The sequence below is a fragment of the Physeter macrocephalus genome, chromosome 7, assembly GCF_002837175.3.
Source record: "Physeter macrocephalus isolate SW-GA chromosome 7, ASM283717v5, whole genome shotgun sequence".
Lineage (NCBI taxonomy): Eukaryota > Metazoa > Chordata > Mammalia > Artiodactyla > Physeteridae > Physeter > Physeter macrocephalus.
This window is the reverse complement of record NC_041220.1, coordinates 26366716-26393319: the sequence shown is the minus strand read 5'-3', so window position 1 is coordinate 26393319 and position 26604 is coordinate 26366716. Positions and strand designations below refer to the sequence as shown.

At 37.0% G+C, this 26604-nt stretch overlaps 1 protein-coding gene across 1 annotated transcript in view; it reads right to left on the bottom strand.

Annotated features, from left to right (window-relative positions):
• The window catches only part of SMARCA5 (SNF2 related chromatin remodeling ATPase 5), a 45509-nt gene extending 20288 nt beyond the window's left edge, over positions 1 to 25221 (bottom strand). The window contains exons 1-10 of the mRNA XM_024126636.3: positions 24616 to 25221; positions 21333 to 21407; positions 16012 to 16178; positions 13257 to 13357; positions 11654 to 11754; positions 10712 to 10891; positions 9395 to 9550; positions 9165 to 9296; positions 6977 to 7045; positions 3491 to 3600 (exon numbers count right to left, since the gene is read on the bottom strand). Of these exons, the coding sequence (XP_023982404.1) occupies positions 3491 to 3600; positions 6977 to 7045; positions 9165 to 9296; positions 9395 to 9550; positions 10712 to 10891; positions 11654 to 11754; positions 13257 to 13357; positions 16012 to 16178; positions 21333 to 21407; positions 24616 to 24792 (1268 nt within the window). The 5' untranslated portion in view covers positions 24793 to 25221. The remainder of the gene's footprint in view (positions 1 to 3490; positions 3601 to 6976; positions 7046 to 9164; positions 9297 to 9394; positions 9551 to 10711; positions 10892 to 11653; positions 11755 to 13256; positions 13358 to 16011; positions 16179 to 21332; positions 21408 to 24615) is intronic.
• Between the last annotated feature and the right edge of the window lie 1383 nt (positions 25222 to 26604).

Below are 26604 nucleotides of genomic sequence, written 5' to 3'. Positions count from 1 at the left end.
GAAATCAAACAGGAAATCAAAAAATACCTAGAGACAAATGACAATGAAAACACAACAATCCAAAACCTATGGGATGCAGCAAAAGCAGTTCTAAGAGGGAAGTTTATAGCAATACAAACCTACCTCAAGAAACAAGAGAAGTCTCAAATAAACAATCTAACCTTACACCTAAAGGAACTAGAGAAAGAAGAACAACAAAACCCCAAGTTAGTAGAAGGAAAGAAATCATAAAGATGAGAGCAGAAATAAATGAAACAGAAACAAAGAAAACAATAGCAAAGGTCAATAAAACTAAAACCTGGTTCTTTGAGAAGATAAACAAAATTGATAAACCATTAGCCAGACTCATCAAGAAAAAGAGAAAGGACTCAAATCAGTAAAATTAGAAATGGAAAAAAAGGAGAAGTTACAACAGACACCGCAGAAATACGAAGCATCCTAAGAGACTACTACAAGCAACTCTATGCCAATAAAATGGACAATCTGGAAGAAATGGACAAATTCTTAGAAAGGTATAACCTTCCAAGACTGAACCAGGAAGAAATAGAAAATATGAACAGACAAATCTACAAGTAATGAAATTGAAACTGTGATTAAAAATCTTCCACAAAAATCTTCCAGCAAACAAAAGTCCAGGACCAGATGGCTTCACAGGTAAATTCTATCAAACATTTAGACAAGAGCAAACACCCATCCTTCTCAAACTCTCTGAAAAAACTGCAGAGGAAGGAACACTCCCAAACTCATTCTATGAGGCCACCAACACCCCGATACCAAAACCAGACAAAGATACTACAAAAAAAGAAAATAACAGACCAATATCACTGATGAATATAGATGCAAAAATCCTCAACAAAATACTAGCAAACAGAATCCAACAACACATTAAAAGGATCATACACCATGATCAAGTGGGATTTATCCCATGGATGCACAGATTCTTTAATACATGCAAATCAATGTGATACACCATATTAATAAATTGAAGAATAAAAACCATATGATCATCTCAATAGATGCAGAAAAAGCTTTTGACAAAATTCAACACCCATTTATGATAAAAACTCTCCAGAAAGTGGGCATAGAGGGAACATACCTCAACATAATAAAGGCCGTATATGACAAACCCACAGCTCACAACATACTCAACAGATGAAAGCATTTTCTCTAAGATCAGGACCTCTTGCATTCCGATACGTTGATGATGAAAAATCTGAAAAAGAAATTAAGGAAACACTCCCATTTACCATTGCAACAAAAAGAATAAAATACCTAGGAATAAACCTACCTAGGGAGACAAAAGACCTGTATGCAGAAAACTATAAGACACTGATGAAAGAAATTAAAGATGATACAAACAGATGGAGAGATAAACTATGTTCTTGGAATGGAAGAATCAACACTGTGAAAATGACTATACTACCCAAACAATCTACCGATTCAACGCAATCCCTATCAAATTACCAATGGCATGTTTTACAGAACTAGAACAAAAAAAATCTTAAAATTTGTATGGAGACACAAAAGACCCCAAATAGCCAAAGCAGTCTTGAGGGAAAAAAGCAGAGCTGGAGGAATCAGACTCCCTGACTTCAGACTATAATACAAAGCTACAGTAATCAAGACAATATAGTACTGACTCAAAAACAGAGATATAGATCAATGGAACAGGATAGAGAGCCCAGAGGTAAACCTGCACACCTATGGTCAACTAATCTATGACAAAGGAGGCAAGCATATACAATGGAGAAAAGACAGTCTCTTCAATAAGTGGTGCTGGGAAAAGTGGACAGCTACATGTAAAAGAATGAAATTAGAACACTCCCTAACACCATACACAAAAATAAACTCAAAATGGATGAGAGACCTACATGTAAGACCGGACACCATAAAACTCTTAGAGAAAAACATAGGAAGAACACTCTTTCACATAAATCACAGCAAGATCTTTTTTGACCCACCTCCTAGAGTAATGGAAATAAAAACAAAAATAAACAAATGGGACCTAATGAAACTTAAAAGATTTTACAAAGCAAAGGAAACTACAAACAAAACAAAAAGACAACCCCCAGAATGGGAGTAAATCTTTGCAAACAAATCAACGGACAAAGAATTAATCTCCAAAATACATAAACAGCTCATGCAGCTCACATCACTAATTATTAGAGAAATGCAAATCAAAACTACAATGAGGTATCACCTCACACCAGTTAGAATGGGCATCATCAGAAAATCTACAAACAACAAATGCTAGAGAGGGTATGGAGAAAAGGGAACCTTCTTGCACTGTTGGTGGGAAAGTAAATGATACAGCCACTATGGAGAACAGTACAGAGGGAGGTTCCTTAAAAAACTCAAAACAGAATTACCATATTACCCAGCAATCCCACTACTGGGCATATACCCAGAGAAAACCATAACTCAAAAAGACACATGCACCCCAATGTTCATTGCAGCACTATTTACAATAGCCAGGTCACGAAGGCAACCTAAATGCCCATCACCAGACGAATGGATAAAGAAGATGTGGTAAATATATACAATGGAATATTACTCAGCCATAAAAAGGAACGAAATTGGGTCATTTGTAGAGATGTGAATGAATCTAGAAACTGTCGTACAGAGTGAAGTAAGTCAGAGAGAGGAAAAACAAATATCATATATTAACGTATATATGTGGAACCTAGCAAAATGGTACAGATGAACCGGTTTGCAGGGCAGAAACTGAGACACAGATGTAGAGAACAAACGTATGGACACCAAGGGGGGAAAGCCGCAGCGGGGTAGGGGTGCTGCTGTGATGAATTGGGAGATTGGGATTGACATGTATACACTGATGTGTATAAAACTGATGACTAATAAGAACCTGTTGTATAAAAAATTCAAAAAAAAAGGAAAGAAGAAAAAGATAATAAAAACTTACAAGGTTTTCAACTTTTTTAGTATGTCCTATTCAAGTATTGTAAAAGTAGCTACCATGTGTCATCACCATAATTTCACAAAAGGACATTTTATCCTGCCTAAAATAAAACATCAACTCAGAAAAGAGTCTTTTAAATTAAATAAATGTAGCTTTCTACGATAAGAGAAAGCACTTAAGTTTTCTCATACCTCTGCAATCTCCAACTTCATCAGGGACTAGCACTAGCCCACAGGCCAGTATTTATGAACCACTGGGTTAACCACACGTCTCACATCTGTGCCACCACAGCTTCTTTTTTAGAAACCCAAGCAGCGGGCTTTAAATGCATCCCTGTTAAATGCCAAGTTTAATTTTTGAATTCATAAACCTCCCAACTTGATTCCGTCATCTAATAAAGACTTTGCATCACAGATTTGATTATCAAGTCCTAATCAAATTATACGACTGGGAAACTCTTTAGGCTGAGTTCAATCCAGCAAACAGAATTCCTTGACAACACAAGTTAGGAAAATAAAATAAAAATGAAAGTTAGTACAGGATCAACAGTGAACGTCTCAGCACACATACCATTCCCTTTGCATTTTGCTGAGACCCACGTAGATTTTTACTTCCTTCTTTGGAGGCAAACTCTTTTCAACATCAGCCTTAATTCGACGAAGGAGGAATGGACGCAAAACCTTCAAAGAGCAAAAAGAAATGCAGATGACCTTACCTGTAATAAGTATTATTTAAGGATCTCAAAAGCGTCTATTAAATACACAGAAAAGAAATGTGTCTTCTTGGACATCAAATTACTCTTAGGACTTTTTCCTTCCAAATATATAATTTATTATTAGTGATTTCCTAAAGAGTAATGTTAAGATGAATATTTTTTCAATACGTCGTCAGAAAGAGAAAAACTAATATCATATATTAACGCATATATGTGGAATCTGAAAAAACTGGTATAGAGGATCTTATTTACAAAGCAGAAACAGATGTAGAAACTGTATGGATACCAAGGGAGAAGGGGAGGGTGGGATGAACTGGGAGATTGGGACTGATATATATATATACACTATTGATACTATATATAAAATAGATAACTAGCGAGAGCCTGCTGTGTAGCACAGGGAACTCTACTCAATGCTCTGTGGTGACTTAAATGGGAAGGAAATCCAAAAAAGAGGGGATGTATGTATACCTATGGCTGATTCACTTTGCTGTACAGTAGAAACTAACACAACATTGTAAAGCAACTATACTCCAACAAAAATTTTTTAAAAATATATACTGTCATAAAGTATTAAAAATAGTAAATTTTCGGGCTTCCCTGGTGGCGCAGTGGTTGAGAGTCCGCCTGCCGATGCAGGGGACACGGGTTCGTGCCCCGGTCTGGGAAGATCCCACATGCCGCGGAGCAGCTAGGCCCTGTGAGCCATGGCCGCTGAGCCTGCGCGTCTGGAGCCTGTGCTCCGCAACGGGAGAGGCCACAACAGTGAGAGGCCCGCGTACCGCAAAAAAAAAAAAAAAAAAAAAAAAAAAAAAGTAAATTTTCAAGATGATATTTTCAACATTCATTGCCTCTCAGATTTCAAACTAGTTACCTGCATGTAGACTGTCTAACATTACTTAAGAAATGGCTAGCTCTACATTAAGATGTCTTCATGGTTACAGTTTTAAAATTTACTACCATTTTCCTATGGAAGTAGACAAATGTAAAGTATACAAATCGTGAATATACAGTTCGATGAATTTTAATCAAGTAAACATACCCATGTAGCCATCTCCTGGATAAACAGAACATCCCATAAATCCTTCTGTAACCTTACCAGTCACTATCCCCCCTTTTTCTTCCCAAAGGTAAGCAATATTCATACTTTTTAACATCTTAAGTTAGTTTTGCCTGTTTTTAACTTTATATACAAAGACTCATAATCATTTATATCTGGTTTCTTTTACACAACATTATACTTGTGAGACATACCAATGTCGTATGCAGTTCACATCTATAAAACTAAAGATATCCTTTTATTTGTGTCGTCCTTTGTTCTATTTACACTAGCTTATAAAAATATAATCACCACAAAACAAATTAAAAATTGGTGAGAAAAATAATAAGCAACACTACTCTAATACCATCACATAAGGAAGCTAGCGTGGCCCTAGCCGAAAGCTAGCACCAACTGCCAGACATGTGAGCAAGGACTTTCAGCCCCACTGACCCTCTTCCAGAACCGTCCAGATACATGCAGCTGGATAAATACAGGTAAAATCAGCAAAGAGCCCACTCAGCCAACTCATAACTTCTGGAACTATTGAAACACATACAATTTAGGTTTTGGTGTGGGTTTTGGGGGGATTGGGGAGTGTTGCAACAATAGAAAACTCATATGACAAGAACTGTCTCATTCCTAAATACACCCATGTGATTGTGAATATACTCTTTCATTAGGAGATCAGAGGAGCTATGGTGGGACTTTCAGGACAGAGCAGAACGGTAGCCACCAGACCTTTTCCCCCTGATTTGGTAAGTATCTTCATACTACTCTCTGAACAAAACAAACAAATGCCAAAACTGGTATTCTGTTGTGTGGATTTTAGTATGCTTTACCTACATGCCCATCTATTTATTAAAGCAAAGGCTACATATACACTCCACAGTCCTTCAAACAGATAAATCTGAATGCTTTGTTGCTTGAATGCCATCTAAATTGAAACAAAGGTGTCTAGGAGATCATCATCTTCAAATGTTTAACAAAATAAAATTTCAGTACATAGAATTTTAAAGTACCTTAAAAATTAATTTATGTACAAAGAAATATTGGAACATTCATAAAATTTTTAATTTTTCCCCCACTTTGAGCCAGGCATTGTGCTAGTGATACAAAAAAAAATGTTAAGACATACTATGCCTTTGTGTTTACAATGCAGCAGGGAAAACGTGTAAGTAAGTCATTTCAGTACCATGTGCAAAGTCCTATAACATTAGAATGTCAAAATTAGTAAAGATAGAATATACAGAAGGAGTCTCTAGGCTGGCCTCAGCCTGGGTATTCAGTGGAGAAAGTGACATCACCAGAGTCTTGGCCTAGGTGTTATCAGTAAAAGAGGGCAGGAAAGGGGATACTAGATGTGGCAAAAAAGGTAAGCAGAGAGACTGAGATAAGCACAATGTTTACAGAAAACTGACAATGGGGCCAGCAACTCTAGCAAATTAAAGCTTGACATAAGAAGTGAAACAGAAGTTGGAAAATACTCGAAAGGTTAACTTTTTGGAGAAGGGGCAATGTTGCCCTGCAAGACATGTTTATAATGCCTAGAAACATTTTTCATTATCACAAATGAGGGCATATACTCTGGCATCTAGAGCGCAGAAGCCCTGGGGATGCTGTCAAACAAGAAAGCCACCCTTCCTCGCCCTCCAAAAAATTATTCACACCAAAATGTCAAAAAAAGTTGAGGAACCCTGAGTTAGGTCATGAAAGGCCTTCTATGTCATGCTTACATGATTTACCCTGCAGGCCAGGGTATCACAATCTGTGGTCTATCAGAGAAATTTCTATCTTCCTACCAACTTTCACTTGTGAATCTCCACAGGAAGGAACGAAGCCATACTTCACGGCAAAAACATATCAACTCTTCTCGCACTGCGCTATTAGCGACTGCTTACACACAGTCACTGGATTTAAGAACAACAGATGGACCCTTGGCCTTTTAGAACAAAATCTGTTAGATTCTCCTACGGAATGTAAATGGAACTAAGCTTCCAAAACTTATCTATTATTAAGTCCTTATGCAATTCTTCTTTCCCCTACTGTACTTCTTTTTAACCCTAAGGGATTACTTTTTTCCTTCATAAAGTTAGGATTCCACCCTAGATTCTAAGGCTAAAACTGCCTATATTACCCCTCCTCCCATCATAAGATTAAGCAGTTAAGTGGGCAGGATTCAAACAGATCTGATGCTAAAGCCACTGTGCTTTCTGTTAACAGAAAAATAATCCACTAATTTAAATCTGCAGCATTTTTCCCATTGGAAATATGCTTTCTAACCCTACTCCAAAGTACTTACCATATGAAGCCTCTCAACTAGCTTTTGATCCCCAAGGCAATTGTTTGTATCAAACCAGGAATCAAAGTCCTAGATTAACAAACAAAAAATACATTAAGATCAGAGATCATATTAACTACAAATACCCTGTTATGCTAGTTATATATCATATAACAATAATTTCTAAAATTAATTTAATGTTTGAGTTGTGAACCACAAAAATCATTTAGTTCAATTCCTTATTTTTCACGTGCACTATTGTTAGCAATTAATTTTAGAACTAGTTTGAGAATCATATTATTTCCTTAACATTTTTCTCAAAAATATCCAGATGCCAAGTTTCATAGTGAAAAGAAAATAGTTAGAAACCAAGTTTTACAGAATTAGAAAATCAATATCCTTGAAAAAATATCCTTCTTCAGTTTCAGAAAACCTTAAAAATTAAAACCACTTCACGGTTTGTTCTCAAAGACCATTCAAGACTACTCAAACACAAGCTTTCTAGAGCAATGTCAATTTTCATTAAACTTACTAAAAGTGAAATTGAGATTACCAGCATTTCATTAGTATTTGGGTAGGATTTGAACAAGGACAGTTTCCTTACCTCTTTAGCATATTTATTATATACAGCTGACCCTTGAATAACGCAGAGGTTAGGAGCACCAACACTCCGTGCAGTTGAAAATCCACGTATAACTTACAGTCAGCCCCCCCACTGTGGATCATGCAGAACTATAGTATTTACTACTGGAAAAAAAAAAAAAATGTGGACCTGCCCAGTTCAAACTTGTATTGTTCAGGGTCAAGCTTTGTTAGTAAACATAATCTTAGAATTCACTGTGTTAACTAAAACAAAGCTTCAGCAGAAATTATTAAACAAATGAAAGTGTCAATGTGGTAGGAAAAAAATTATCTCAAAAACAAAATCAAAATACATAAAGCAGAACTAAAGTAGCTTGATGACACTGACTAAATGTCTTTCAAAACAATTTTCAAAAAAAAAACAACACAATTTTCTCTACTCTTAAAATGATCCTCACTTAACACAACAAACCAAAATTAACACCTTTTTGGAACTTATTTGAATAAGCTCTTCAAAGCCACACACACACTCCAGCAATGGGAACAAAGGGTCAAAAATGAATTCTAGTCCAACAAAAAAATGAAATTACTAATAAGCACAGACTCTCGACATAATGTACATTATGTTCCTAAGTACAACCAACAGTTCAAATAGTTAATTAACCATTTCTATCACTGCAAATAATCTATCAAAGGTAAGGATTAGCTTCTATGTTTGCTAGACCGTAAGAAAGAATGGTTAGACATATTTCACCAAACTTGAAGGCCATCTTGGGGAGAGGGCATCCTGGGGACTTAAAACACAGGCAACATGAAGTATGCAAATTCACTTGGGGGAACACCCTGAGCACTACCTTAAAAACATAAGCAGTCCACCCAGAGCCACTGAAACAATGTCAGGCCAACAGGACCACCAAATAAGAACGTGAATCTATGACATTCCAGAGAGAACAAACCATGATTTCTAAAAATAAGACTAAAATCAAAAGGCACAAAAGTAAATTCTCAGGATGCATACAAAACTTGGTAGGTTACACGAGGCTAACTACCGAAAGGCGTGAAAAAGTAATGATTATCTCAAGTAGTACTGAGAGGTAGGCCAATTCTTTTTTTTAATTCTTCTGGTTTTATTGAGATAAATTGACATACAGCTCTGTATAAGTTTAAGGTGTACAGCACAATGATTTGACTTACACACATCATGAAATGATTATCACAATGTTTACAGAACATCCATCATCTCATATATGTACAAAATCAAAGAAACAGAAAAAAATTTTTCCTTGTGATGAAAACTTAGGATTTATTACTGTTAATTACTCTTAGTTGTTATTTACTCTCAACAACTTTCATGTATAACTTACAGCAGTGTTAACTACATTTATCACGCTGTACATTACATCTCTAGTACTTAATTATAAGTGGAAGATAAATAAGTACAATAAACTTTGTGCCTTTTGACTGGCTTCATCCAATTCCCCCCCTCCCTCCGCCTCCGGCAACCACAAATCTGATCTCTTTTTCTATGAGTTCATTTATTTGATTTTTGAAGCAGGCCAATTCTATTACAAAAATGTATAGTATTAAAAAACATTATTCCAACTAGAAAATAGTAAGAAATACTTACATCAGCCGAATTAAAGACATCTGGCAACAAAAAATTAAGAAGTGACCAAAGCTCATGCAAGTTGTTTTGAAGAGGTGTTCCAGTTAATAATAGTCGATTTGTAGTCTTGAATTCCCTCACTATTTCTGACAACTGAAAGAAACAAATTCATCATTAGAATGAATATGCTGTACATCGATCAAATTCAAAACTAAGGTACAAATGATTTGCACACCTAAATATCAAATTACCTTAGATTTTTCATTTTTGATCCTGTGAGCTTCATCTATAACTAAGTACCTCCAATTAAATTTCTTGAAAACAGACTTCTCTTTAATAAGCATTTCATAAGATGTTACACATACATCCCATTCTCCTGGTAATAAAACGTCTCTGACAAAAGCAGCCTGTGTAGCAAAAGAAAAAATTTACATCATGCAGAAATAAACTATACATTAAATTTACTGATGACAAGGATGTAATCTACTATGTAAAAGGGGGTGGGAACAGTAAAAAGAAGAGTCATCTATAGGACGCAAGCAGCTAGAACCAGCTCAAAAGTAACTTCATTAACCATGAAGTAATCATGTCAGAGCCATTTAGTAAAAGCCAACTGACAAAATTCTTCAGTGCAAAAGTCAACAGACTAATCTTAAAATGTCTTCTTTCCTTGATTCCACTAGGTGTAAAATTCTTAGCACATAGGTTTAGGAAAGGATAGAGAGTCTTCTGACATAAAGATAGATAAGGACTAAAGGCTCGTTTGCAGTAAGCATTTTCATTCCTTTTATGTTTATAGATCTATTAAGACATTGCTATTAATTTTCTCATTTTACAGGTGAGGAAACTAAAGCAAAGACTGGTTAAACAATTGGGCTTCAAAGCATAATAAGCAATTTTGTAACTTATAATACAAAAAGGGAGAAAAGAAATCTAGAGTCATCACTGATATCTGAATAAAGGGAAAACAAAATTAGGTACCCAGTCCTTCAATACAGTATGAGTACATTTTTTAAACTGAATTTTATATTCTTAATAGTGTCATTATTTCCATATCTTCCTCCAAAAAGGATGTGCCAACTTATCAATATTTTAACTTATTTCAATAGGTATCATACCAACTTATCACGTTACTATTTACATTTTTACTATTTACGTTATTATTTACTATTACAAATTACTATTCCATGACTATTACCATTATATACATCAATCTAAAAATCTGGCTCCTTAAATTTCTAACCACCTCACACACTCAAAATTTCTTTAAAAAATAAGAAAATGCTGCTAGAATGAGACACAGCCTTTGATTTTATAACTACCTCCAGAAAGCAGGAGAAAACAACTATATTCTTATAGCTTTCTACAGTCTACAACTCCATTTCCCTAGTATAAACCTTAACCATCAAAAAAATATTCCATTTATAAATTACTAGTATTTGTGAAGACCAAGCTTATTATTGGACCCTTTTTCTCTCCTTTAATCCCTCCTCTAGTTATCCCCCTCCCACAAACCTGAATTCAAATTCTTTTAATATCAAAAATGTAATGAAATATGAGAAACTTACTCTTTGTTCTTTATCTCCTATTAAACAAACAGATCTAAGTGTTGGTACCCATCTCTTGAATTCACTCATCCAGTTGTGTAATGTAGACTTAGGAACCAAAACCATATGAGGACCAGGAATGTTTCTATAGTGTTTCATGTACCCAAGAAGAGAAATTGTTTGAAGAGTCTTTCCCAGGCCCTGAAAGAAAAATAAACACAAAGCAATGAAATACAAAAACAAAACAGATTTCCATATTCATACTTCCCGACATATACAGAAACATTTAAAAGAAAAGTTATGTGTACAGCTAACAAATGGCAAAAACTTGATATGTGTCAAGTTTACGAGTGTTACATCATTTAACCTTCACAAGTCTTTGAAGGATGTACTATTACCATCTCCATAAGCCCCAGGTATTTATTTAAGTGACTTTCCCAAGGTTACCTAGCAGAGCTAGAATTGAGACCTATTTCTTTTGACTCCATACTTTCTCTAAGCAATTGTCTTAGCACTATAGCAATAGGGAAACATAAAACATTCACTACATAACTAGTAAATAGTAAACAAGGTATAATGTTTTACGGGATAGAACTGTACAAGCTACCATCATGGAGAAAATATTTCTCGATGACATTCGTTGACCCCACCACCTGTGTTTTGTAGAATTGAAGGGAGATGGCCAAATCATTACATTATAAAAGTCAACCAAAGGCATGTTTCTCAAAATGTATTATTTTTAAATTTATTACACTTTCATAGATAATAATTACTCACAGCTAAAGTACAGATATAAGATCCCACTTATGCAACTAAAGTGAGCTTTTATCAGGTTAGTTTGCTAACAGTTCTAGAGTATAATCAATAAACTATATGCTACAAGCCCTAACTTTCATAAATCTAATGACGTATAAGGTTTTAAATTATTAAATGTGGACTTGTACAAAGCTATCAAACACATACCATTTCATCTGCTAGGATACCATTGATGCCGTTCTCATACAAAGAAATGAGCCAATTTAATCCTCGGACCTGATAATCTCTCAGTTTACCCCATTTTACATCTAAGAACAAAAGAAAAACGACATGCACATTTTAAAGACAATAAAAACAGGTGGGAAGCTCCCCCTCCATCTGATACTCAGAGGATTAACTTGGGCCTACACATGTTTATTGTGACTGTACTTTCTTCACTAGGTCTTAAGAATGGGAATTTTGCAAGTTTCAAATCAGTAGAGGTAGTGGCGGTGGTCTGGAGTGGAGATGACAGATATGGAAGACAACTGAGCACAGGAAACATGACTGGAGGCATCAGAGTACCTCAATCACTCTGTTCCTATGTTACCCAGATACTGGTCCTAGAGACTCTTTGGCCTCTCTATTTCCTTTTTCAAGGAAAAAGGAAGAAACAAGTGTTTCTAACCAAACGTTTTCACCTTCCCTGATGACCTAAATAGAGGTTCTCTGGGGATTTTGTTTTTGTCCTAACAAAGGGGAAACAGGAATTAGAAGAGATTGTTTTTCCTTTACCCTTCCTTAATTTACTTTTCCAAGGAGTCCTACGAAAAGGAACTGTATCTCTTTCAGGGTTTATTACATATTTCCCACCCCATAATAATTACTAAGTATATGGATCATAAATAACCCAACTTTTTAAAAAACTGTGTATTCTGTACTCCATCCCTTTTGAAAAACACTGCTTTGAGATGAAAAGTTAATCAATGCTGGGAAAACTAGTTACAATGTAGGAATGTGAGAAAGAGATAACTCAAATAATTCAAATTTCCTTTCGCCTTGTAAATCTGGTTCTGGCCTCTAGCTTCATGAAAAGAAATGGAAACTGCGTACTGTGTTAACAAAAAAAAACAAAATCTGGAGGTACACACTTTAACCAGCCTGCTAAATTTCTAACCAAATCCTATCTTCCCTGAAGTTCAGTTTGCTAATTATTAAGATAACCAATCCAAACTATATGCCCTATATTGACTATTAAAAATTTTTTTTGCTCACAACCACTATGATCATACAAACTTGTCACCAAGTGAGACAGAGAAAGGAGGTCAGGAAAAAAACGCTGGGCTTCAGTGAAGACAACCGTGCCACCAGACAACCAAGATCATATATGGGTAAAACCTAAACCTTGTTAACCATGTTTTCTTTTGGAAAACCTTTAATAACAAGTACATTTTGGAAAAAAATTTTTAAAAAATAGAAAATCAGAAGATGAGTAAAAAAAAGTCTTTATGAAGTGCCTTTTTTTACACATTAGTCTTCTTATCTGGGGCAAATATAAGGCAAACTTCATTCCCAGTTTTACATATACATTCAGGCCACAACAAGCACAATGGCGTTTTATGACCCTTTGAAATACAGCACCACTATCATACTAATATACTATGGCTTCCATCCAAAAAATCTGAAGTTCATTTCACTATCAATAAATTTCAAAAGATCACTAAAAATTCCATTTATAAATTACAGCCAAGAAAAATCCAAAACATTAACCAAAGGATATCTCAAAAGGGGATGTTTCAGAGATCAAATAATTAAATACGTGGTAACGTACACGACGGAGAGTCTTCAAATCGAGTGCAAACATTGGTTGCTTTGGAGCTTTCTGTTAATAATTCTTCATCCTCCTCTTGCTCTGTTCTTCGGTGACGATAGCTGTCAAGTTTAAAATAAAATCAAGTGATTTGAGTTTTGGCTTTAATTTTAACTACCAGCTACTATTTCAACATAATAGTCAAGAGGCTGACCAAGATTACACAATAATTTCTTAACAGGCATGTAAATTAAGACTAAAAAAGTAAACAGTAGAAATCATTAGTAAATTTAAACCCGAAATGTTTTACATGGTTTTCTAAGATATACATACAGTTTTTAAACTAGAGTAATACCTTAGGTTAACCAGAACCTGATAAACATAAATGTGATAATCTAATTTCAAGGAAATATGCAGTCAGAAAAACCTCATAATTTGCATTTTAAAGTTAAGTATTTTTCCCTCCCGACCTCAAATAGTACCAGAAGTCACATTTTTAAAACTACAGCCTTCACCAAAAGCTGCAGAATGTGCAGAATAGAGACTTTGGGCTTAAGCAACGACTCTTAACTAGATTCATCAGAATTACTCAAAGCATTTTAAATACACTTGCCCAGATTCTACATCCCAAGAGAATCAGATACTTCCTCTTAATAACTAATTTTCTGCACTTATAATATTGCCAGATTTCTTAATCTCTAAAGGACTCAGGTAAGTAAAACTACTTACTACCCAATTCTCAAGTTTCCAATTATACCTTCCTATTTTCAACAAATATTTTCATTTAAATTAGAAAACAGTAGATTATTCCACTCTTGTGACCTCTAAATCTAACTTATTGCTTATTTCTACCAAAACTACATGCTTGATGGTAGAGGATATCAGCCTTCCCAGACAGAGAAATATTCCTCAGAAATGCAGGCCAAGGCAATAAAAACGCAAGGATGTTTTTGTTTGTTTTATGTGCTTCTAATCAGAAGGTCTTAGTGTAAGTGTTATTTCTTGTGCTTCTCTGCATTCCAACCCTATGAAACTTAGTGCAAAGATCTACCCGCCCCCGCAACCCCAACTTATTCTCCATAAACTGAGAATTTTAACTTTGTTTTTTTTTTAATAAAATCTCCTTCACAATATATTATCAAGATAGTTGATTATTATGGTTGTTGAAACTGAAGATAAAAGCTGGAATATGCTTTATTACCTCAAATTGAGGCATCATTGATTGTTAACTGGATGATGGAAAGGGGAAAAAAAGCATATATGTACTTATACTGAAGGACAGGACAGTACCATTACCCTAATTACTTCACTTAAGCTAACTTCCCATTTAAGATGGTTTGATGGGTAGATAAGAAATCTATTAACCAAGACTCCTTTTCTTCACCAACACTAATAAGATCAAAGCTGAACAATTTTTTATCTATTTACTACATGGTATCTTTATCTTACAGGCTCTTAAGAGAAGTGTTTCTTCTCATGCCATCATACTGATGACCCCATAACAATATCCATTACAGTAGTCTGCATTTCCAGAGCACGAGACTGATGCTATTTAAACAGCTGCAAACTTCAAGTCTGAAAAATTTAAATACATCTGAATTGCAAAGTTCTCATGAAGTTTCATACGTATTAAAACAAAAGCACTTTGGTTACAAACAATGGATTAGCAAAAAAAAATGTATCAGATGAGTAGAATACCCCAAATAAAATTAAGGTAATATGCTTTTTGATGATAATCCCCTCGAGATAGAGCTAATACTTCCATGTTTCTGTATACTATGTAGTAAATTTAACAGTGTTGGTAACAGTTTGTACTCTCCTCTTTTAGATAACCTAGCATACTTTAATTACTGATCACATTTCATTTTTCACTTTGGAAATTACATATAGCCAATTCCAGGGAGCTGAGACTGTCCTAAATTTATTATTACAAACTGAACATCTTAGGGCTTCCCTGGTGGCGCAGTGGTTGAGAGTCCGCCTGCCGATGCAGGGGATGCAGGTTCGTGCCCCGGTCCGGGAGGATCCCACATGCCGCAGAGCGGCTGGGTCCGTGAGCCATGGCCGCTGAGCCTGCGCGTCCGGAGCCTGTGCTCCACAACGGGAGAGGCCACAACAGGGAGAGGCCCGCGTACAGCAAAAAAACAAACAAACAAAAAAAACAAAAAAAAAAAAAAACAAAAAAAACCCAAACTGAACATCTTAGTTATCCAACCAGCACAAATTCTAAAAAAGAATTTATAAATTCTACATGTAAGAATTACTTTACACATACTGAACCACAACCTAACATGTCATCATACACCTTGACACTTCAATTTATATAAAGAAAACTAAGTATGTAACAAAAATTTTAAACAAACTGCCGTGGCATAAATCATCACAACATCCACACACAAGCACAGACTTCAGATAATAGCAATACCCTCAATGCATGTATGTGGTTTAGGAGACTAGAGCACACCCCAAGTTAGATCTAACTTCAAAGCTGGATTATTCTAATTCCTTCTAGGTGATGTTAAATAGGCTGCTTAACCTCTGCATTTGTTTCCACTACAAGGAGTGGAATACATCTGAATTCCCTATTCAGTCCATATAAAAATAAAGCATTATGCAAATTTTTATTTATTTATACATGTATGGCTATATCCTGCCAAGCCAATCAGGTCAAATAAATAACAGCACCAAAACAATTTTTTTAATAAAGTGATTTTATGCTAATGAAGACTATCAAAAATAAGTTTGCTTCAACTATTAAGTATCAAATATTACTCACTCGCCAACTGACAGCAAGTTCTGTTTCTCATCCTTTTTTATTCGTGGGCGCCCTGGTTTCATCTTCAAAGGTGAGGTTGGAGTCTTCTGAGCAGCAGGCTGAATGAAATGTGCAAACAGCTCTGTCTGCTTTAATAAATACTCAAATCTATTTGCCCGGTCAGTTTGCTGCAAAAAATTTGAAAACACATTTTATCAGAATATTAATACAACTTCAGAAATCAAAGTTTCAACATGACTCCATACAACCATCTCAGAAATAAAAAGGAACAAACTACTGCTATGGGTAACAACACAGATGAGTTTCAAAAGCATTATACTAAATGAAAGAAACCAAACATAAAAGACTACATACTGTACAATCCAACTTATATGAAATTCTAAGTACTGACTTCGTAGAAAGCAGATCTGAAGTGGCAAGGGAATGAGGGCAAGAGCAAAAATTTTGGGGATCACAGAACTGTTCGACATCATGACTGTAAGGTGGTTAAATGACCACATGTATTTGCCAAAACTCACTGAATTACAAACATAAAACTATTGTGTGTCAATTATACTTCAATACAGTTGACAAAAAAAAAAATCAAATAAAAAATCAAAAGACATTGTGCAATACAAGTGTATTTATTCAGAAGGGGGAAAAATGCATTGGTCATTCATCAGTTAGGCTGTTTCAAATTTTAAAAGGCTATCAGGCTTGAAAAACATCTATTAAGTTCATGAAATATTCATTAACCCAATGCAGTTCTTAATACCATTGCTTATTTTCATATCTAAGATCTACTGCTTTGAATGTTCCCTATTATCACACAAAGAGAAGAATTTAAACCAAGAAACATTTAAGATCTTGAAATCAAGTTTTTATAAAAATAAACAAGGGTGGAGCTTCCCTGGTGGTGCAGTGGTTGAGAGTCTGCCTGCCGGTGCAGGGGACACGGGTTCGAGCCCTGGTCTGGGAGGATCCCACATGCCACGGAGCAACTGGGCCCGTGCGCCACAACTGCTGAACATGCCACAGAGCAACTGGGCCCGTGCGCCACAACTGCTGAGCCTGCACGTCTGGAGCCTGTGCTCCACAACAAGAGAGGCCACGACAGTGAGTAGCCCCCGCTCGCCACAATAGAGAAAGCCCTCGCACAGAAACAAAGACCCAACACAGCCAATCAATCAATCAATAGAAATGCTGTAGAATTATTAAAAAAAAAAAAAAAATCTCGGGGGTTAGTTCTGTGAAACACTGCATAAAATTTAAAAAAAAAATAAAAATAAACAAGGGAAATCTAGAGCCTTTAGACAAGACTTTGTACAGACACTCTAACAGTTTGGTTAAAAAAAGGAGAAACAAGAAGACAAGAGTTCAATAAACAGAGAAACCAGTTACTCAACTCAACATCTCTACCTATAAATGCTTAAAATGTCAATTTTAGAATGAATTCCAAAACAATATTTTACCTAGCAAACACCAGAGAGAGTCAAACATCGTAAAGTTATAAAAACTATGTATTTTTTAAAGGAAAACATAATTTTTTAAAATCATACCAAGGTAAAACTGAAGCCAAATTTGCTATCAGGAAGGCACAGGGTGACAGTGTTTCACTGGACCACAAATGTAGCCCAATCCATACAAATAACAACAGGTCAACATGTTTCTGCTTAGTAATGTCCTATAGATGACAAGCTTCAGGTTGTTTGTTTCTGAAGGCTAAAAAACTGTTTTAAAGTACTGAACTGAGATCCATATACATATATGTATTTTGCACAATTTCATTTCCTAATACATGTATAATAAAAGAAAAGCCAAGAACATGCAATGAAAAAGATGCTGCTACTTAAAAAAGACTATCTGTTATTGTAGTTATGTTTGGATCAAGATAAGTAAGCTCTGGAAATAAATTCAGATAGGTCAGAGTCCAGATATTTTAAAGCAAAAGCTACTCTACAGTATTCAAATCACCGAATATGTATTCTTCACTTCTTTAAAAACATTTTCAAATCAACATTTTCTTCATAAATACCTACTCAATTCAAAAAATACTTCTGTGTGTCTACCAGAAAAGGTATTTTGTTTCTTTAGGAAGTTTTCATTATAATCCAATATTGAAAACAGAACATAATAGGTAAATTATGTAAGATTGTCAGAAAATGATGAATACTCAGAAGTAAAAATAAAGCAGAGTGATGGCAAGTGCAAGTAGCACTGAAATTTTAACCAGGAAGATCAGGAAAATCCGAACAGAGGTAATGTTTCAACAGAGAAGGGAGGGGGGTCCCCCCAATTCTTAGACCTTATCACACCTCTCTAATGCTCAAAAACCTTTAATGGCTCTAGATGTCTTAAGATGATATTTTTTCGAAGTGTGGTTCATGATCCATCAGACCAAAAATATCCAAGATCTCTGTTATCTTCTACAAGGTCACGTTTGAGAACTACTGCCTTAAAGAATTAAATATAAGTTTCATCAGGGCCTTACAAAAGATTCCATAATTTCCAAAATTCTCTCTCATTGACTCAAGTAGTGGTGGGGTTACAAACTAGTTGCAAAAAACCGAGTTCAGAACACACTTACAGAATAAGCTTTCAGTAGAACTGTGGCAAAGGTTTGAGGGGAATAACAGGCAAAGACCTTGCTGCTTGAAAAAATGAGAAGGTTAAGATAAAAATGACTTGAGATCTTAAAAGAGGGGTAAGGAAAATGAACCCATCTACAAAATAAAAACAGACTCACAGACATAGAGATCAGACTTGTGGTTGCCAACGGGGAGGAGGGGAGGAAGATGGACTGGGAATTTGGGGTTGGTAGATGCAAACTATTACATTTAGAATGGATAAACAATAAGGTCCTACTCTACAGCACAGAGAACTACATCCAGTCTCCTGGGATAAACCATAATGGAAAAGAATATTAAAAAAAGAATGCATATATGTGTAAAACTGAGTCACTTTGCTATACAGCACAGACTGGCACAACACTGTAAATCAACTATACCTCAATTTTTAAAAAAAGGCTTAAGGAGAAAAATCGCTTCCTAAAAAGCAGAAACAATAGAATAAGATTAGGAACCTAAAAGAAATGAATCATAAAATCAAATGGAAGATTAAAATCAATAGCCTTGGAAAAAGCTTCTTTCTCTGAGCCAGAAGGAAACGACCAGGACAGTAGAAGCCATACATGCTTGGAAACAGAGAGGAAGTAAATTGATGATGGGCCAGCAATTCTTTGTGGAGGAAGACTGAAAATGAGGGTGTGGCAGAAAAGGAGTAGAACACTTAATCAGAGTGGCAAAGTTTTAGAATGGCTAAATGGGATTGTTGAGCAATAAATACTGAAAGCCAAAGACAGTAAAAACCATAAACTTATTCCGGTACCAGTCAGCACTATTATTTTAGTTTTCTCAAGCAGTACTCAGCATCCTGGGTTCAAGAATGAAGAGTGGATATCAAGACTTACCTATGAATAGGATCTAGCAGATGATAAAGAAGTTGCTTAGAAGAAAACTGCTTCTCAAGATCATGATGTTGAAAAAGGAAATTAAACTAGGAGACTAAAAAATCTGTAGGATGTGAGAAAAAATTTACAATAAAGGGAACCGTGAAGATGAGAAGCATTGTAAAGAACCATGGAAAACCTCCATTATATAATCAGATTTGTGCTGTAAATATACTTTGCAAAAACACAAAGAGATGTGGAAGAAGCCAGATCATGAGAAAGGAGCCAAATAAAGATGCCAACACAATAATTCATGCAACAGAAGAATACTGAACTAGGGTGATGGGGAAAAGATAAGAGAAATATTTATGAAGTTAAATTTGCCAAGACTATTAAAACTATGAGGTACTGTAACAGCTTGGGTATTTATTAAGAGAAACTTTCATTCATTGAGATAATCCTAAGTAGAAGTGTGGGGTAGAGATAAGGAATTCAATTTTGGATACTCCTAAATAAGAGGTACCAAAGGGACTTAAATGTCCAACAAACAAATGAAAATGCAATGGTTGGAGGCATCTGAAGTATTCACTTAAGAGATGGCAGATGAAAACCAGTGACAAGGATCAAACTGTCCAAGAACAAATGTTCAGAATGTAATGAGAAGGACAAAGGAATAGTCAAGTAAATAGGATATCATCAAGGAAAAAAAGGTCTCTCAAGGCAAGAAAAAATTCTGTGGAGTGGTCAATGGTGTCAAACACAAGTGACAGCAAGGAAAATCAAACTACAATTAAGCCAAAGAACTGGCCATTAGAATCACTAGTACAGTGTTAAGACAGAATCTAAGTTGTGAAGGGTTAAAGGAATGAATGGGAAAAGGAGAGCTAGAAAACATATCTTTTTCTTCAATTAAGTTTGACAGCAAAGAAAGGCAGCAGAACAGTTACAGATACACACATATATAAATGTAATAGAAATTATATAGAATAATACATCATTTCTACTTTACATATTGCAATATGTATTATGCACATTATATACGTGTATACATATACCCATGTGCATACTTTTAGGATTTTGAAGCTATTTAAGAGATTCAGAAACATTTACTGATATTGAAGAGAAAGTCAAAGAACAAGGGAAAAGTAAGATTTGTTAAAATTTACTATGTGCCAGATATTGTTCTGGGTGCTGAAGACAGAAAGATGAAGACACTGTCCCCACTCTTAAGAAGCATACTGTGTTGTGTAGTGGTGTTATTATTACACATGCTATTTTAACTTTTTAAGACTTCAAAACAATTAAATGAGTTTAATCCACACAAAGCACTTAGAACAGGGCCTGCTATATAATAATCATTCACTATTAGTCATTATTATTGAATCTAAATTTAAATTTAAATTTAAAGCTCTTTGTAGGCACTGGTTAACTCGGGGTAAAATAAAGTTTCCTAAGAGGATATGAAACATGAGCTGGGTATTTTTCAAGTATAACATTAATATTCTCTTTTGTAAAGATCCCATCCATATTATAAGAAGGCTGTAGGCAAGGAGCATGTATTATTTGCTTTATAACCAGTAGAGTACAATGCTAGACACATGCAGAATAAATATTACCTTGAATAATTACTTCTCTGGTCTTTAACTCACCTCACTCCCAATGCTAAATCTTAAAATATAAGGGGTGTTACAGCATAACCCACATATTTACATAATATGTGAATTCATGCAATACTTCTATATTTGTTTTACAGAGTCAAGTAAGTCAAGTAAGGTACAAAAGTTAGAGTACTGCACGTTATACATATTTAAATTGGATATCTGTGCTTCAATTTTGGTACACTTAATCACCTAATAAAAACTTATATAAAACTCTTCATATGCCTAGAACATACCATTTTTTCTTCATAGGTAGGATCTGGTTCTTGGATTTCTTTTTGCTTTCCAGGAGACGCATCACCAAATACTTCCTGGTAGGAGGGAAAAATCATGGATTGTTCTTCAAGAATACTCAACACACCATTATTAGACTGATTTCTGCCCAAAATACATTCAAAGTAATACACTCCTGCCCCAAATTTCCCAGATACTTAAATGGCTGTCATCCTACCTAATACAAAACCTTAATTAAAAATACCATGATGATAACAACTTATTTAATCCAAATAAACTGCATGGCTACTGCCAAGACTGAAACACAAGATTATTATCTCCATCATCCTAGAACAAAATTACTTTCAGCAAATGTTTCATTTTCTAATCAAAAATTATGAAGCTAAATTAAACAGTATAAAATGTGAAGAAAATACATTCCCTTTTAATCATAAAATTCCAGTATCTACTGTACTGCTACACAAATATACACCTGGAAAGTCGCATTAGTCACGCTGATTCCCACCTTCTGGAAAATTTAAAAAATTCATCATGCAGCCTAAAGTGAATACCCTTTAAGTACAATCTGATTCCTTAATTGGTAATAAATGTGCTATTTTTGCAAATTTATTCACCCTGACATTCAGAACGCCACAAACAACAAAATAACAGCAACAACTACACTGCAAAGTTCCACTCATCCATTAAAAGAACATAAGAAGAGCTGGTGAAAGTCTAACTTTCATTAATGATGTATTAATCTGTGTGTGGCAATACATACCGTAATAAAGCTACCTGTGATTAAGAAGTTGGGGGGATGGGGCTGGTGTAGCACTAAAATTAAGAGGTCAACTGACCCAAATTCAAGTCTAACTTCATTGCTAAGACCTGTAGGAACCTGTGTAACCTTAAGCTCATCACAAATCTCTGGTCTCCACAAGAAAAAAGGACAAAGCCACCAACCTAGCCTACTTCACAAAATGGTACTTGGATACCATGAAAGGTCAAATACATCCTAAAATAATAAGATGTGCTTTCCAACAGCAGTCATTATTTCTTTCACAGTTTTAAAACAAAGGTTTGGATTTAGGACTCTTGAGGTCTTATAGCTATTGGTACCTACCTATCAGTCGAGTACCTACCTATGTACCTACCTATCAGTTGAGTCAATACTGAGAAATGAGGATGAACAAAGACAGGCCCCATCCACATTGCCAAAAAGATCACAATAATAAACAAACAATGAGACTGCTTCCGTGACCTATCAGTACCAAGCAAAAAGAAAAAATTAACCTAATACATAGGAAAGCTAGCTAATATTTCTAGGAAAGTGGGCTCTGTCAGAAAATAAATAATTTTGGAAAAACCCAAATTAAAAGACCAAGAAAAGAAAAATCACACTATAATGTGAAGGAAAAAATAAAAACTAAAACTAGTCAGTAAAAAGATTGATAAAATTTCTGATGTTCCTATTCGAAAAAGGTAAAAATAACTAAGTCATTCTTCAATAAATGAAATCGTCAAACACCTTTTTTGTAAGAATATTAAAGGGCAAGATATTCGGGGAAAGGGTCAGTTTCAGAGCCAGATGTGGGTTCTATCACAGGTTCTACTTACCAGAAGACTCAATTTCCCCATCTGGCAAATAAAAATACCACTGACCTCATTTGGTACTTGTCGTAACATTAATATCCATAGTTAAACTTTAATTCCACTTTAACTTAAAAATAGCAACTGAAAGCCAAAATATTTAGTTTAGGCTTTAAATTATTCTGCTTTCTGATGTTTCCTTAACACGTCTTATGAGACTTTGGTTGTTATTCCAACATTTGAATGACAGCCCCTTTTGAGAAGCTGAGGACAACTAAGGACAGCAATTTGCAGAGAACTGCGTATTTATATACAATTGCTTTTAGTGTCAAACTTCAAACCCCCTTAAGCCATGAAGCAGGAATCCAAGTTAACCCTGGGAATGCAAAAGAACCATTTAAAACCTAAAAAAAAGAGAAAACAGGCAACACCAGATATGAATTTGAAACAAAGTCACTGAAAACTACAGAACACCAGATGTCCTAGTCCACCAAAACCCACCGTCACCTAAAAGTTCTTTCAAAAACTAATAACATGTTACTTCACCCTAGATTAGACCGCTGTTGCCCCAATAAAACTACTGCGCCAAATGCTTCAATGGTAAACTGCGCTACCATTTCCTTATTAATTCTGCAGCAACGTTCATTTTTAGAGCAGTATTACCTTCGCTCAATCTGTCCAAGGATGGAAAAATCCCAGAAATCTTTAGGCTGCAACTATAAAATATCTCAAAACAGACTGAAAGCCAAGAATAAAATTTGGAAGAAGCAAGCAATCACTTTGTTCCCAGACATCGCAAAGCCTTGGAGCACACCCAAGAGACCCGCCTGGCAGTTCCCCAATCTTTCCACCCCCACAGTACTGTCACCATCCCCTGGCCGGCCAGCCCCAGCCCAGAAGACAGGCTCGGCAGCGAAAGGTACCAATTAAAAAAAAAAAAAAAAGGCCAAGGCCCCCAAAGAGGAATTGGCGCTGTTCTGAAAGCCCCTGACTCACTAATTCATTCATCCATCCATCCATCACCCCCTCCCCAAATGAGATGGGGGTTCAAGACAGCTGCTGCCGCCTTGGTCACTTCCCTCCCCATGGAACAGTGCCTGGGAGGAGCCTCCTCTCCCTCCAAGGGAGCAGCTGCGCCCCGCTTATCCCCACTGCGCCCTCGGCTATCCAGCTCTCGCCATTGTTTCTGCCCGGAACAGATACCTCCCCCGCAAGGACCGGGATGAAGAAAAGGAGGCCCAAGTCCTCGGAGGCGCTCCTTTTAAATGCCTTCCCCACCCCGCCCATCTACCCTCGTTCCTAAGAGGAAATCTCCCTCGCCCTCCCCCCAGGTTTAGTGGAAACTAAAATCGAGATTCAGAGATGGGCGAGGGAATTATGGGAGTCTAGCTTAAAAAAAAAAAAAAAAGGTAGATCCCACTCGGCCTCAGTAATAAAGAACATGTGTCTAATAAGAGCGTTCGAGGGTTTGGCAAGGTTCGCCAAAGAGACAAATAATGTAAATGTGAAGTGCCAGAGATCCATTTGAGTCGGCTGGGATAGGCTACGCACAGGGCGCCAAGAGTGAGAGCATCATTTCGGATCCACAGGGTCCGAGGCCGAGTCTGGGTGCACAGGGGTGAAGTTCGGCTCTGCGTCTCATCACTAACACAGAGGCGAGAGAACCAGTTCCTCCTCCCCATCCCGCCCTCTCCCCACGCCACGAGCCGCCCTCACCTCCATCTCGGAGTCCCCGGCGCCGGCGCTGGCCGCAGAGGCAGCCGCCTGGGCTGCGACGCCCTCGGGGCCGCCTTTGTTGCTGTTGTTGTTCCCGCTGCCGGCGGCCGAGGTTGCGGGCTTGGAAGGCGCGCTCTCGGGAGGCGGGGGTGGCGGAGGGTCGGCCGCGGACGACATGATGTTCCTTCTGCGTCACCGCTGCTGCCAGAGGCTGGGCCCGGCAGGGATGAGGAGGAGGCCTAGGCCTGGGAGGCTACGTCGCAATGAGCTGATGGAGGAGCGAGAGGACCACCCGAATGCCCCCTTCGCCGCGGCTCAGCGACGAGCCCTAGCCAGGCCCAGCAGCCTCCCCCTCTCGTCGTCCTCCTCTTCCGCCGGGTTCGGGGTTCCACCGGCGCTTTACCTCACGGCGGGAATCACGTCGACGAGAGTGGGCGGGGTCACCCGGGTCACTGAGGTCAGGGAAGGCGGGCTGATTTACTGGAGGGTGGAGGGTTGAGGGAGAAGAAAAGGAAAGCGAAAGAAGGACCAGGAGCGGGAAGTGACTTGGCCGCCTCCTCGTCTTCCTCTGGTAGATATCATCTATCTCGCCTGCATCCAGGTCTACTACCTACGCCACCGACTTTCAACACTCGCGAGATTGATAGTTGGCTAAATGACTGGGTTCCAGTTGCGCATGCGCATTCTCTCCTCCGCGCCCTTGGCCACTCCCCCTCCGGGGCCCCCCACAAGCTCAAGGGCAAAGAGTGGGCGGGGCCTCAAGGGAGAGCTCGGAGGCATAGGTTTGTGCTTCCGCTCCCAGGCAAGACGCGAGGGCAGTCTTACAGGCGTTCTTAACGGCACACGGTCCCCGGACGCCGCATCTCCTGTGGTTGTCAGCGATCGGCGGCACTCCCTGAAAATTTGCACAGGTTTTGCGCCGCCTGCTGCAGCATGGAGGTCTGTGCAGGCCTTAACACTTTAACCGCCTCCGCTTATAGGCGTGACGCCACTGTGTTCATGACGTTGTGGTTATTCCAGTTGACGTCCCACTGTTTTGTTGTCTAAGGAAGAGTGCCCGTCAGTGTGATTTTTTATTTTTCTGTCATCAGATGTTAGCTATATCAGTCATTTCTAAATTCCTTCTACTCTTCGGTGCAGAGTTAGGCGATATTTCCTCTGAATTTACATGCTAAAAGTAAGCAAACTGTGCCCACCACCATGTAAGTGAGAAATGTGAGTAATCAATAGATAAGAGGCGATGGGTTGTATCTTTTCCTCAACCACCAAATATTAAATTTAAATGTACATTCTTCTCTTCTTCTTAAGAAATGTTACAACAAATCACCACTGGTTTGTACACTGCCTTGCCCTCTCTTCAATACAGCCTGAGGGTCTTGCGCATCCATCTGCTGCAGATTTTAAGCGCAGCCTGTTTTATTTAGTAGCAAATCTGCACACTGCAATAGATTGCTATCTGCCCTGCACAGGCTCTTATTCATCTTTGTATCCCCATGTCCAGTATCCTATCAGTACGTATTGAATAAAGGAGACACACTTTTAAAGAGTTAATGTTTCAGCAAACTGTTGATTATGTTGAATTTCAAACAGAAGGGATCTCCTTTGAATATATAGCCTGCAAACTTTTAACCAATCGAGTGATAATTCTTTAATGGAGATCTGGAAAAATGTCCCCCAGCCCATTATAAATGCTATTTCTGAGACTATAAGGAACCGCCTAAGGATATATGAAAAGAAAAATACCTAAATGATGTTCGTCGCAGGCTTCGCATGTAATTGCAAAAAACCTAGCAATAGGCTGAGTCCAACATTGAAAGTATGATTTTAAAACTATTGTACACTCACAAAATGAACTATTATTGACCTTTAACAACCATTAATGTAGAAGACTGTTTATTCTATAGTGTTAACTGAAAAGAAAATTTAGCAGTTCAAAAATATGAATAAAACTTTGAAAGGATAATCATAAAAGTATTGAAAGTGATTGTT